At 53.5% G+C, this 13380-nt stretch overlaps 1 protein-coding gene across 1 annotated transcript in view; it reads right to left on the reverse strand.

The window, feature by feature from the left end:
• Positions 1 to 3408: 3408 nt before the first annotated feature.
• The window catches only part of LOC123665543 (prolow-density lipoprotein receptor-related protein 1), a 34374-nt gene continuing 24402 nt past the window's right edge, over positions 3409 to 13380 (reverse strand). Inside the window, exons 46-59 of the mRNA XM_045599835.1 lie at positions 11848 to 12068; positions 11322 to 11770; positions 11001 to 11235; positions 10777 to 10935; positions 10547 to 10709; positions 7024 to 7106; positions 6305 to 6943; positions 6101 to 6228; positions 5912 to 6032; positions 5620 to 5837; positions 4828 to 5510; positions 4614 to 4754; positions 4281 to 4541; positions 3409 to 3517 (exon numbers count right to left, since the gene is read on the reverse strand). Coding sequence (XP_045455791.1) covers positions 3409 to 3517; positions 4281 to 4541; positions 4614 to 4754; positions 4828 to 5510; positions 5620 to 5837; positions 5912 to 6032; positions 6101 to 6228; positions 6305 to 6943; positions 7024 to 7106; positions 10547 to 10709; positions 10777 to 10935; positions 11001 to 11235; positions 11322 to 11770; positions 11848 to 12068 — 3610 coding nt within the window. The remainder of the gene's footprint in view (positions 3518 to 4280; positions 4542 to 4613; positions 4755 to 4827; positions 5511 to 5619; positions 5838 to 5911; positions 6033 to 6100; positions 6229 to 6304; positions 6944 to 7023; positions 7107 to 10546; positions 10710 to 10776; positions 10936 to 11000; positions 11236 to 11321; positions 11771 to 11847; positions 12069 to 13380) is intronic.

A 13380-nucleotide genomic window follows, 5' to 3' on the forward strand; every position in this document is an offset into this window, starting at 1 on the left:
AGCAGAGCAGGTCAGGGCAGTATAGATTCACGACGATGCACCGCTCAAACAACTAACACTTACATTGTTTAAGCAGTAGTTTTCGCAGAGCGCCGCCACCTTGTTCCGACAGATGTCACCCGCCGGGCCCTCGACGCACTCGGTGCAGTTCTCGCCTGGTCACAGAGAGATCGGTCAGGTTTGTTGTTTACGATGACGAAACACAACGGATGGCAGCAGGGCGCACTCACCGGTGAGCCCGCGCGGACAGCCGCCCAGCTCGCAGCGCGCGCCGCTGCGGCCCGCGTAGCACGCGCACTGCGACATACGACACACGTCACTGGACAAGTACGCTCGGTCCGCCGAGCTACGGCGAGGTCTTTTTTAACATATTACTTATACTTTACATATACTTTTTATATATCAACGAGCGCTACGGTTACGACATTAGTTTTTGGTTGTGGTGCTGGCGATTGCGGGTTCGATCGCCGCACGTGGCAAACATTAATTTGTATCGGTCATACAGATGCGTCCCGTGGTCTGGGCGTTTATGCTCGTGTATCGTATGTTTTCAGGCCTTCCGAAATAAACCTTAGTGGTGGCCGTGAGTGCGAGGCCTCATTATTATACAATTTTTCAGGGCCAGTTACTAACCACGAGCGGCGGCAGCTCGTCTCCGGGCAGGTGCGTGGCGTTAGCGGGCGCCTCCGCGTAGCAGTGGCCGCGGCGGTGGCAGTGCGCGGCGCAGCGGTAGTGCTGGCAGCGCGCGCCCGCGTACGCGGCCGGGCACGCGCACGCCGGGGCGCCGCGCACGCGCACGCACGCGCCCGGCCCGCACGCCAGCGGGCACGCGCCGGCCGCGTCAGGCGCGCCGGTCGCGTTCTCGGCGTGCTCCGCTATTTCTGTCGTCGCGTTCAGCCTGGATATTATGCACTCGCGTCGGCCCTAAAGAGGAAATACACAATTATAATTACAATTTCAACGCACATATAGAAAATATTTTACTTAGGGAGAGCTATAGTGTTTCAAATCTTTCTTTTTTTTTAAGTCTTATAAAAGAATTTATGTGAACGAGACCGCGTTCGTTGGAAGATTGAACGTGGAACTCGGTTCCAGTTTTCCACCCGACCGGCGGTATCGTCGAGCACAACAAAGGATGGAGGAAGTGGCTCACGTCAGGCTGCAGCGGCGCGGGGCTCAGCCCGTCGGGGCACAGGCACGCGCGCCCGCCGCCCGCGCGCACGCACAGCGCGCTGGCCGGGCACGCATCCGTCGTACATGGGTTCGCGCCTGCGCACACCGGACGTGGTTAGTAACGTGCACTGTGGCTGTACCCTCACCCTCTCGTCACTACTTTAAACTATACGATATATGAAAACGTTTTGTATCTTGTGAGTCAGCAGTTCTTTCGTTCGTAAATCTCACTGCATAGCTTCATTTTTTTTTTTATAATCGCATTAATATGTAGACGAGCACAAATTGTTCATAAATTATTTAATAATTGTTGATCAAGGCATACCAACATAGTTATATGTAAAAAGCAATGGGTCGTTTGTCTTTGTGAATTTAATTAAAGTCGAACAGGGCGATCGGTAGTGTTCCTCAACAAGTGAAGTGGGGGAAGGGCGTATACCGTCGTTTGGCGTGAGGAACAGCGCGGGGTGCAGCACCGCCAGCGCGCTCACGGGCGCGCGGCGCCGCGGCGGCTCGGCGGCGGGGCGGCGGCGGGCCAGCGGCAGCAGCCCGCACCACAGGCGCTCGCCCCACACGGCCAGGCGCGCGCACGGCCGCGCCCGCACCAGCTGCCACTCCGAGCCCTCTGCGGCGGGGCGTCCGAATTAGACTTCAAGTCGTTCGAATAGTTACGAGTTCAGATGGATCTAAAATAACTACTTCGGTATAGTCGATTTAGACTTATAGGATACGAAAGTTAAGTCGTCGACGCCGAGCTCACCCTTCTCCTTATCGACGTGCGGCGGCAGCGGCGCGCCGGCGTCGGTCCGGAACACGACGTGCGTGGCGCGGTCCGAGCCGTCGAGCGCGACGCTCTCCAGCACGCCGTAGTAGGCGTCTAGCACGTAGAGGCGGCCGGCGGGCGCCGACAGCGCCAGCGCCGTGGGGCGCCGCAAGCGCGCCCGCAGCAGCCAGCGCGCGCCGCTGCCGTCCAGCCGCGCCGCCAGCACGCCGCCCCACGCGCCGCGCTCCGTCCAGAAGATCTCGCTGAGGACACGCGGCCGTGGTCAGCGGGGAATCGCACTAACGTCGACACTCACCGACACGGGACACTCACCCCGTCTGCACGGATATGACGACGTCGTCGGGCTCGGCGCCCGGCTCCTGCCACAGCGTGACGCGGCGCCGGCCGTCCAGCCCCGCCACGGTCAGCGTGCCCAGCGGCCCGTCCGGCGTCTGCCTCACGCCGGTCCAGTACAGGCGCTCGGCCAGCGGGTCCACGGCCACGCCGCGCACGCCGGCGAGCGCGACCACCGTCTCGGCGTCGCTGAGCGGCGGCAGGGCGGCGGGCAGGGCGGGCGCGGGGCCGGGTGGCGCGCCGGGCGGCAGCTTGGCGCGCGCGGCGGGCGGCAGGCGCACGCGGCGCACGCGGCCCGCGGCGTCGCCCCACCACGCCCACCACGAGCCGCCCACCGGCGCCACCGCCAGCGACACGATCTCCGAGCTGCCGGACGATTCAGATCACCACACTTATCTTCGAGCCCTTACGTCTCTAATGACAACGTCGGGAAAGTCTCGAAAATGAAATTTCGAAAAATTTCCAAAATCAAAAATGTCGTCGGATCTTTAGTGATCGGTAAAATCCCACCTGTCGGGCTGGCCGGCGGGCGGTGGATCGTGATCGTATTTGTGAAGCTCCAGAAGTCGCAACGCACCGTTCGAAGCCACCAACATCTTCGCCTTCTCGCCTGCAAGAACAGAAAATATGTCGACAAACTTCCGATCTCGCTAGCTCGACGAAACAGTAACGACGGCTCACCTGTGGCCTCGCAGCTCAACGTGCCGTCCGGTAGTTGGTGTTGCTTGTAGCCCGGGACGCATCTAGAAATAATAAACGATACAAAACAAAAGCATTGATCACGGCCGGCGGATTTCGCTGACAAGTGCGCGGTACCAGCGTAGCACTCACTTGCAGGTGTGGTTGTGCGCGTGCTTGGGCAGACACCGCTGCGGGCACGTGCGCCAGTTGCAGCCCGACTCTGTGGGGGAGCGGACCGTTATATTTTAGTTCCGGCAACTGTTTACGGCACCACTACAACTAGTGCGTACCTCCCGCGGCGCACGCGGCGCCGGCCGGCACGCAGCGCCCGTCCCCGCACAGCCGCTCGCGCGCCGCGCACGGGCTCTCGGCGCGCGCGCGGCTACCTGCGGGCGGACCTGCGGTTACGTCTCCGACACACTCCACTGCACTCATCGCTAACTGTCGCCATACGTACACAGCAGCCAGTTCTCGTCGCTGCCGTCGGAGCAGTCCTCGAAACCGTCACACATCAGCTGCGAAGGTATACACGTGTTGTCGCCGCATCTGTAACGAGACCAGAGCGTCAGACGACGCGAACGGACGCCCTCCGCGACACCTAGCGAGTCACTCATTAAAAATATTTAAAATATATGAAAAATATTTTATTGTTCGCAATAATAAAAATCAAAACAATACAAATACGGTATCACAGATATTACGAACAGGCAGCCACTTGACATCATTTGACACAACATTGCAACAATAGTGAGACGCTGATTTTCAGTGACTCCTCATTGTCACTCGCTTGGAGCGACATCACTAACAGCACTCAAACACACATTCACACAAATTTTAGCTCCCTTAACCCACCCACTTAACCGAACACCAACATACACCACGTAATACCAACATAAATCACATATATCGATGCCTAACAGCCAAAAAGGGTTAAGCGACGTTTTTTTAGAAACTGGGTTATATATATAGTTTATATATATATATATATATAGTTGTATTCAATTATAACTATATATATAACTCAGTTTCTCAAAAAATGTCGCTTAACCCTTTTTGGCTGTTAGGCATCGATATTATCTTTAGATACAGGTATAATCTGATTCAACCAAAATTTAATATATTGGGAAATTAAGCTTCGTGATACAAATTTTTAGACAGATATCAAAGTTACTGGGTGTCTCGTGGTCGTTAGTTTGTTTGGTTTCGAAACCGCGCGTTCGACTAAAACTAAATACACGCGATGTCTCCGTACAACAACTCGTAATATTTGGTGATATTTTGCCAACCCCGCCCCGCGCGTCGGACCCACCTGGTCATGGGCGGCGCGCAGACGGTGTGTGCGCACACGTGCGGTAGCTCGTCGGAACCGCCGGCGCAGTCCCGCCGCCCGTCGCAGCGCCAGGCGGCCGGCGCGCAGGCGGGCCCGCAGCGCAGGCGCGCGCCGCACTCCACGGCGTACGCGTCCGTGGCGCGGGCGGGCGCGCCCGAGCTCGCGTTCGCGGCGGCCGCGGGGCACGCCGCCTCGTCCGAGCCGTCCGGGCAGTCCACCTCGCCGTCGCACCACCACTCTCTGCGGTCAAAGGCGACGTGTCAGCCCGCTCGCCCCACTGCCGGCAGCGGGCGCGTCACGGCCGGCACTCACTCGAGCACGCACTCGCGCGAGGCGCACAGGCGCGCGCCGGGCCCGCAGCGCGCGGCGCACCCGCGCTCGTCCTCGCCGCCCGCGCACTCCGCCGCGCCCGAGCAGCGCAGCGAGCCGCGGATGCACTCGCCGTTGTCGCAGCTGCGGACACGGCTGCGGTGAGAGAGAGCGGGAGAGCGGTTTACGTCGAGCGACTGTGGATTTTATACGATACCGAAATTCGGATTCGGAGCAGTTGCGCGGCGTGCAGTCGCGCTCGTCGGAGCCGTCCGCGCAGTCCTCCTCGAAGTCGCAGCGCCAGCGGCCCGGCACGCAGCGCAGGTCGCCGCAGCGGAAGTACGTGGGCTCGCAGGCGGCGCGCGCCTCGCAGTGCGCCTCGTCCTCGCGCGCCGGGCAGTCCGCCTCGCCGTCGCACAGCCAGTCGCGCGGCACGCAGCGGCCCGACGAGCAGCGGAACTCGTTGCGCGCGCACGTGCGCGCCGCGCAATGCGCGCCCTCGTCCGACTCGTCGCCGCAGTCAGCGTCCTCGTCGCACACCCACACGGCCGGCACGCAGGCGCCCGAGCCGCAGCGGAAGTGGTGCGGCGGGCACGTGGGCGGCGGGCAGTCGCGCTCGTCGTCGCCCGCCGCGCAGTCGCGCACGCCGTCGCAGCGCGCGGCGGCGGGCACGCAGCGCGCGGGCACGCCGGCCGCCGCGTCGCCGCCGCACTTCCACTGCGAGGCCAGGCACGTGAAGCGGTCGCAGTCGCGCTCGTCGCTGCCGTCGCCGCACTGCTGCGCGCCGTCGCAGATGTGCGCCGGGTGCACGCAGCGCCCGTTGCCGCACTGGAACTGGCCGGGCGAGCAGCGGAACGGCGGGCACGAGGCCGGCTCGTCCGAGCCGTCGCCGCAGTCGTCCTGCGCGAGGGTTACCGGTTAGTCGACGTTTACAGACATCCGGATGCTCGATGCCGAGTTCGTGAATTTAGCCTTATCAGAAAATGACATAGAAAAATCGGATTGGCACCTGCGTGTCGCAGCGCCACCAGAACGGAATGCACTTGAGAGCCGTGCGGCAGACGAAGTGCGCGGACGTACAGTTGGGCCGACAGGAGCGCCCGTCCGCCGCTAGAGCGAAGTGCTCCGGACAGGCGCAACGCGCACCGGCACCTGCGCCGGGACTTTCCTCCGGGGTCAGCAGACACAGCCCCGTGCAGTTGAGCTGCTCGCATAGCGCCGCGAGACCTACGACGACAGCGAAGTCAGTTTCGGCAAAGCGGACAAGGTGAAAGCTAAGCTCGAGAGGGGGCAGTACGCACGAGGCACGGGCGGCTGGCGCGCGGGGTGCAGCACGCGCAGGTCCATGGGCTTGTGCACCGTGTGCGCCTCCGTGCGGCAGCGGTAGGCGCCGCCGCTGCCCGGCGGGCCCGCGTCCGCCACCTGCGGCGAGAGGGCGGTGAGAGTGGGCCGGGCGGGCGGGCTAGTCGGGCGCCGAGCGCGGCACGCACGTTGTAGTCGGGGTCGGGCACGCGGCGGCACGACTCCAGCGCGCGCGTCTCCCAGTCGGTCCAGTACACGCGGCCCGCCCACACGGCCAGCGCGAACACGTGGTGCAGGCGTAGCCACGGCATGCGGTCTGCGGGAACGCGACACGAGCTTCAGTACGCTGCAGAGCGGCGGGACAGTATTAATCGTCATCGATTCGCACCCACCTCGCGAGAACAGAATGCGCACGTTCGAGCCGTCGAGGTTCGCGACGGCGATGTAGTCGTCGCGCGCGTCGGCGAAGAACAGCTCGTCGGTGGCGAGCGACAACGTGAGCGCGTTGGGCCAGCCCAGGCCGGCCACGAGCACGGCGCGGCGCGAGCCGTCCAGGCCGGCGCGGCCGATGTGCGCCTGCGCGCCCCAGTCCGACCAGTACAGCCAGCCCGCGGCCGGCAGCAGCGCCAGCGCGCGCGGCTCGCTCAGCCCCTCGCGCAGCAGCACGCGGCGGTGGCGGCCGTCCAGGCGCGCCACCTCCACCGTGTCCGTGCCCTTGTCGCACCAGTACACGTTGCGCGCCACCCAGTCCACGGCCAGCCCGTCGGGGTTCTGCAGCGTGGCGCCGGCGACCACGCGCGGCTCGCCGGAGCCCGCCCAGCCGCCCTCGCGGCACAGGCGCTTGATGGACGAGCCGAGGCGCGTCACGTCGCTCCACAGCAGACAGCCGCCCGCCCACAGCGCGTCCAGCGCCACCGCGTTGGTCAGGTTGTGCACGAGCAGCGACGTGCTGGGCTCGCCGGTGGCGCCCTCGGTGAGCGCCGTGCGCCGGATGTAGTAGCGGTTCGAGAAGATCAGCGACGCGTTCACGGCTGCGGACGGGCGCTTCGGTTGAGAGAGCGTCCGAAACGTTCGTTCAAAGAGTACAATCGGTTCGGCGTCTGGCACTTACGAGATGTGGGCGTGCAACTAGATCTGTCCTCCATCAAACGGTAGCCCTCGGCGCAGGAGCATACGAAGCTGCCGAGAGTATTCCTGTAACGATTACGTGATAATTGCAAATAACTTTTACTTCATTCGCTACGAAAGGATCAACTCCAATTGATTGAACTTTGCTCCATCTTCTAAATGAAGAAAGAGCCAGCAGTGGCATGTCAGAGACTGAATGCGATGCGATTGAACTTATAAACTATACATTTATCAGCCTGCATTCCTCTACCGTGTAATAACACAACAGATAAGATATTTATGGACGAAAAGCAATTTATTAATTTATATCAATGTAATCATATTAGAAATAAAATTAATCGAATTATTGACTTGATCTTAACTGACTCTCAAAAAGTAAAAGTACACCAGTGGCTACTCTTCAAAAAGTAAAATTACACCAACTGGTGTCTCACAGGGCTCGCATATAGGTCCTTTGTTTTTCGTTATATATATAAATGACTTGACTCAGCAGTTGAAGTGCCCGTTTAAGATGTATGCCGATTATCTAAAGATATATAAATGTCAATCAATCATCATCAATCATTACAGCCTATACAGTCCACTGCTGGACATAGGCCTCCACAAGTTTACGCCAAAAATAACGTGAACTCGTGTGTTTTGCCCATAGTCACCACGCTGGGCAGGCGGGTTGGTGACCGCAGTACTGGCTTTGTCGCACCGAAGACGCTGCTGCCCGTCTTCGGCCTGTATTTCAAAGCCAGCAGTTGGATGGTTATCCCGCCATCGGTCGGCTTCATAAGTTCCAAGGTGGTTGTGGAACCTTGTTATCCCTTAGTCGCCTCTTACGACACCCACGGGAAGAGAGGGGGTGGCTAAATTCTTTAGTGCCGTAGCCACACAGCACACAGCAGTATATAAATGTATCAAGACTGAAAACGATGTCAAAATACTACAAAAAGATTTAGATAGGATACAGATATGGAGTGAAAACAATAAAATGAAACTTAATATTGAAAAATGTTATCACATAAAATTCACGCGTAAAAAAAACATTACAGCCATATACACATTACAGAGAGCCCACCTAAACGAAGTTAATGAAATTAGAGATTTAGGAGATATAGTAAACAGTCGTCTAAGCTTTATGTCACATAGACAGCCATTGTTAAAAAAGCCTCTGGACTGTCTGGGTTTATATCCAGGCAAACAAAACTCTTTAGAGACCCTAAAGTTCTTATCCCTATATACAACTGCTTGGTAAGGAGCATCTTAGAATATAACAGCCCAATATGGTAGGCATGACGATCTGAAATCGATTAATCAAAGAATCGATTTTTCAGAACTAATAAATCGATTTTTTTATCGATATGTTGTACTGAATCGATTCAGTGAATCGATATTTCACCCTTGAAAACCGTCATTCGATTTTTTCTCTTTTGGTAAAAACCATAGAATTATTTACAATTACCTGAATTTTACTCGTAATATTATGGTATTGCCGGTCAAAGGAATAATTACTAAAAACTCGCGATATAGTATTCCTTGTATTCACTTTCTCAGTTCATTCACTATTTACTCTTCATATTTTCTCTTTCTATTTGCTATCACTCACTCATCTCTTTCTCTATACACCATAAATTTTATGACATGAAAATTTTGATGGTTAATGAATATAGATAAACCCAAAAAACCCAATCTCTATTAAAATCGTCGAAATTTGTCAATTTTATAACAAGATTTATGTTGCCGAGTATTTATATTGTTCTTAATACTAATTGTGTTTTGAGGTTTGTAATAGTAGGAATCCTACAGACCCTACAGTGTTGTCATTTAAAAAGTATGCAAAAAAAATCGAGTATCTACTTTCGTTAGCCAGACTATATTATCTTAACTTTTTAATGTAACAAATACATTTAGAAAATAAATGTCTTCTTTTATACCTTATCTGATACTTTGATATGGTAATAAAAATAATTTTACTGTCGAATTCCCTGAACTACAAATCCCTGATTTTACTGATGAGATTCCAGAAATAGTTTATGGTATCTTTCATAAAATGGATCTATACACACATTTTCTAGATACATTGTACATTTCAACTTGAAAAAAATCGATTTTTTAGAAATCGATCTTTTGGACCTCAATTTTTTTATGAATCGATTCATCAAGTTACGATTAGGGTCGATTTGAAAATCGATCTTTTTATGGTAAGAATCGTCAACCCTACAATATGGTCACCTGTAGTGCACATCAAAAAATTAAGCAGATCCAAAAAAGATTCATGAATCATTTAACTTACATTAACAATAAATGCAAAAATTTAGAAATTTATGACTCTAGACTAAAGTATTATAATCTCAAACCCTTGAGTACTCGTCGGAAAATAGCGGATATTTTGACTTTATTAAACGACTTCCAAAAAAGGAGGAGGTTCTCAATTCGACTGTATTTTTTTAAATGTATGTTACATCAGAACTTTTGACCGGGTGGACTGATTTCGACATTTTTTTTTTTTTATCGAAAGGTGGTGTGTGTCAATTGGTCCCATTTAAATTTATTTGAGATCTAACAATTACTTTTCGAGTTATATCTAATAATGCGTTTTTACTTGACGCTTTTTTCGTCGACCTACGTTGTATTATACCACATAACTTTCTACTGGATGTACCGATTTTGATAATTCTTTTTTTTTTGATGGAAAGGAGATATCCCTAGTTTAGTACCATGATAAGGAAACCAGGATCTGATGATAGGATCCCAGAGAAATCGAGGGAAACTCGAAAATCCGCAATAACTTTTTACTAGGTGTACCGATGTTGATAAATTTTAATTTTATCGAAAGCTGATGTTTGTCATGTGGTCACATTGAAATTTTATCGAGATCTGACAACTACTTTTTGAGTAATCTTTGATAAAGCGTAGTTACTTGACTATTTTTTCGTCGATCTACGCTGTATTACTCGTCGATGTAATTGAAGTCGGTTTTTTTTTCATTTGCAAGCAAACACAATTATACAAAATTATACATAGATTAATGATCTGTCCAAACTTTTTAAATAAAATTTATTTTAAGATTCCTCGTTCTGGTAGTTGTTTATCAAATATGTATAGCTTTCAATTACCACCTTCTACTACTATATACTATATAGAATTCTGTCATCCTATAATGCTTTATGTCCAAACTTTGATATTTTCAATGGCTCCTTGGCCACGGCCAAGAATATTATTCATGGATTGGTTAAATAGTTTGTAATATTTTGTGATTAGTTTAAGCTGAATATGTCAAAATTGCATGCTGTGTTCACTGTAATAAGAATGAACATTGTACACCTTTCAAGTTGTTACACACATAAACTTTCTTATATTGTATGATTCAATTTGTGAACCTTAAACCAGTCTTAAATTAAAAGTCTAAAGACAAACTTTTATATCTCTACATCGAAAATGATAGAACTCAGAATCAGATAACGGATCACGACGTTAACGAGTTCCGACGTAAAGAAGTGTTCGATCGGGTACGTCACCGGCAGCGGTGGTCGCAGGGGTGGTCCTCGCGGCACTCGTCGACGTCGACGCAGGCGCGGCCGACGCGGCGCCAGCCCGCCCGGCACCAGCACGCGCGCCCCACCGGCAGGTCCGAGCAGTTGTGCGGGCACTCGCCGTTGCGCACGCGGCACTCGTCGATGTCTGCGGGCGAGAGCGAGCTGAGCGCGGGCGGGGCGGTAGGGCGGGCGGCGGCGGGCGCGGTACTCACTGCAGTGCCACTCGTCCGTGTAGTCGCCGCAGTCGTCCACGCCGTCGCACAGCGCGGCGGGCGCCACGCAGGCGCCGTTCCCGCAGCGCCACGAGCCGCGCGCGCAGGTTGCAGTCCCGGCCGCCTCCGTCGGGGGCCCGGCCGCCGCCGCGAACGACGCTGCGGACAACGCGCATGTAGTGGCCGCATTCGACACGCCGGCCCACGGTGGACTGCGTACTCACAGCACAGGAGCGGGTCCTCGTCGGAGCCGGCGCCGCCGTCGAGGCAGTCGTCGCGGCCGTCGCACACGCGCGCCGCGGGCACGCAGCGGCCGCGGCAGTACAGCGCGCCCGGCTGGCCCGCGCACAGCGGCGGCACCGAGCCGTCGCCGGGCATGGTGGTGGGCGCGCGCGCCGAGCAGCCCGGCGGCTCGTCCGAACCGTCCGAGCAGTCCGCGTCGCCGTCGCAGTACAAGCTCTGCATCCAAACATTTCGGTGCGTCAGTGGAGACCTCGCGCTTTCCGTACGAGGTTTGGAGTGAGCGAGCGAGCGGCGGCACTCACGGTGTGCAGACAGAGCGCGTTGGCGGCGCAGCGGAAGGAGCCGGGCGCGCAGGCGCAGTCGGCCTCGTCCTCGCCGCTCGGGCAGTCCGGCGCGCCGTCGCAGCGCGCCGCCGCCGGCACGCAGGCGCCGGAGTCGCCGCACGCCAGCGCGCCCGCGCCGCACGCGCTCGCGTTGGCGTGCCCTGCGGCCGAGCGATCGGTTACGTCCGCGAGGTCCGCCGACTTATCGGACGGAGAGTACTCCGAGTCGGACTCACTGCAGTGGCTCGTCTCGTCCGATCCGTCCGTGCAGTCGGGACGCCCGTCGCAGCGCCACGCGATGGGGATGCACTCGACCGTTCCCTTCGCGTCGTCGCCGCCGCACTGGAACTGCTCCTTCGTGCAGCCCAGGACGGGCTGCTCCTCGAAGGTCTCCCCTTCGTAGCCGGAACCGGAGAGCGTCGTCGTTTCTTTATGAACAAAATATACAAAATATATAATCAGTCTCTATGTTTAACATGGATATATAGCCAGGAGCACGGCGTACCGCGCTCGCAGTCGGCCTCGTCACTGCCGTCGGCGCAGTGCGCCACGCCGTCGCAGCGCTGGTCCGGCGCGTAGCACGCGTCGTGCGCGGCGCAGCGCAGCGCGGCGTCGCCCAGCAGCGCGCAGGCGCCGCGCGGGCAGGCGCGCTCGTCCGAGCCGTCGGGGCACTGCGCGCGCCCGTCGCAGCGCGCCGACACCTCCACGCACGTGCCGTCGTCGCATCTGCGGACCGAGTCGTCTCTTACGTGCAATCTGATGACGTAGTCGACATAATGTCCAAACAATTTATCATAATGAGCAGAAGAATGGGCTTTATAAAAAAAATTGAACCGTCTGGGATAAATGTAGCACCATTTTTTAAAATAAAATTGAACGAATGCCTTAAGAGCCATTTCACAATTTTTCGCTGTTCAAGTTTAGGTAAATTTGGTAACATGGCGCGAGTCGCACGAGGCACGCGATCTTTGTGGTACTTGGTTTAGTGTGACAACTAAAAACCATCTTGATCTTTTTCAAACGTTAATAAAAACTAATAACTATATTACATAATGTTTTTTACATCATAAATTTACTAAAAATTTCAAGTATGTTAATATAACAACTGTTGAATGTATGTTTAATTATTGCTTTGAACGTAACACAGATGGCGTTGATTGTACAATAGATCGCGCTATCTTTGTGCCGTGTAAATTTACTTAATCACATATTGTGTTTATGTTCGGTACTGATTTTATTAGTGGAATATTGGTTATCATTCATTAAAGTTTAATTCCTCACATCAAAACACTGGTAGTTTTATTGAGACGCCAGAGGGAGCTGAACGTTCTCAGGGTGAACTAGCGTGGTCGCTAAGTACTAGTCTTGTACAACAACAGTCAATATATTTAAAATAAAAATAAAAATAAAAAATCTATTTTACGAAATAATTTTATTTAAATTGAATTAGTGTTTTGAGTTTACGAATGAATCGAATATTTACGATATAAATAAAATAACATTTTATTATGCTCCAGAAAATCTAAATGTGAATATGAGTTGCAGTTGTGGATGCAAGTAGACTATCAAATTTTGCCGGCTTTAATTTTTTTATAAACTCAATGACACCGACAAACATATCTATTAACAAATAACAAGACAAACAGATTTAAATGCCTATTTGTATTGATAATCGATAACTTTATAATGCATAGAATAAGGTGTATAAAAACTTGTATTTTGTCTCGAATAAACTATTGTGAAGACAACACGTGTTATCAATATTCAACCGCTTCGTCGTACAAAATTGAACCATAACGCATCAAACAGTGAGAAAAAAATTAAATTATACAATCGTTTACAGAAATTATCATTATATTATTTTACAGTAATTTTCGCATGCTTTTTTATTTTTATGAAAGTATCAAATGCAGTTTATCACACTATTTCAACAGTCGCTTAGCGCGTGTGAGCGAAAGAAGCAGCTGTGCAGAATTTAGCGTGGATCTTACCTCTAAGAGCGCCGGCGTTCGACTGATTAATGATTTACTTGGTTTAT

Source organism: Melitaea cinxia, chromosome 24 (assembly GCF_905220565.1).
Source record: "Melitaea cinxia chromosome 24, ilMelCinx1.1, whole genome shotgun sequence".
Lineage (NCBI taxonomy): Eukaryota > Metazoa > Arthropoda > Insecta > Lepidoptera > Nymphalidae > Melitaea > Melitaea cinxia.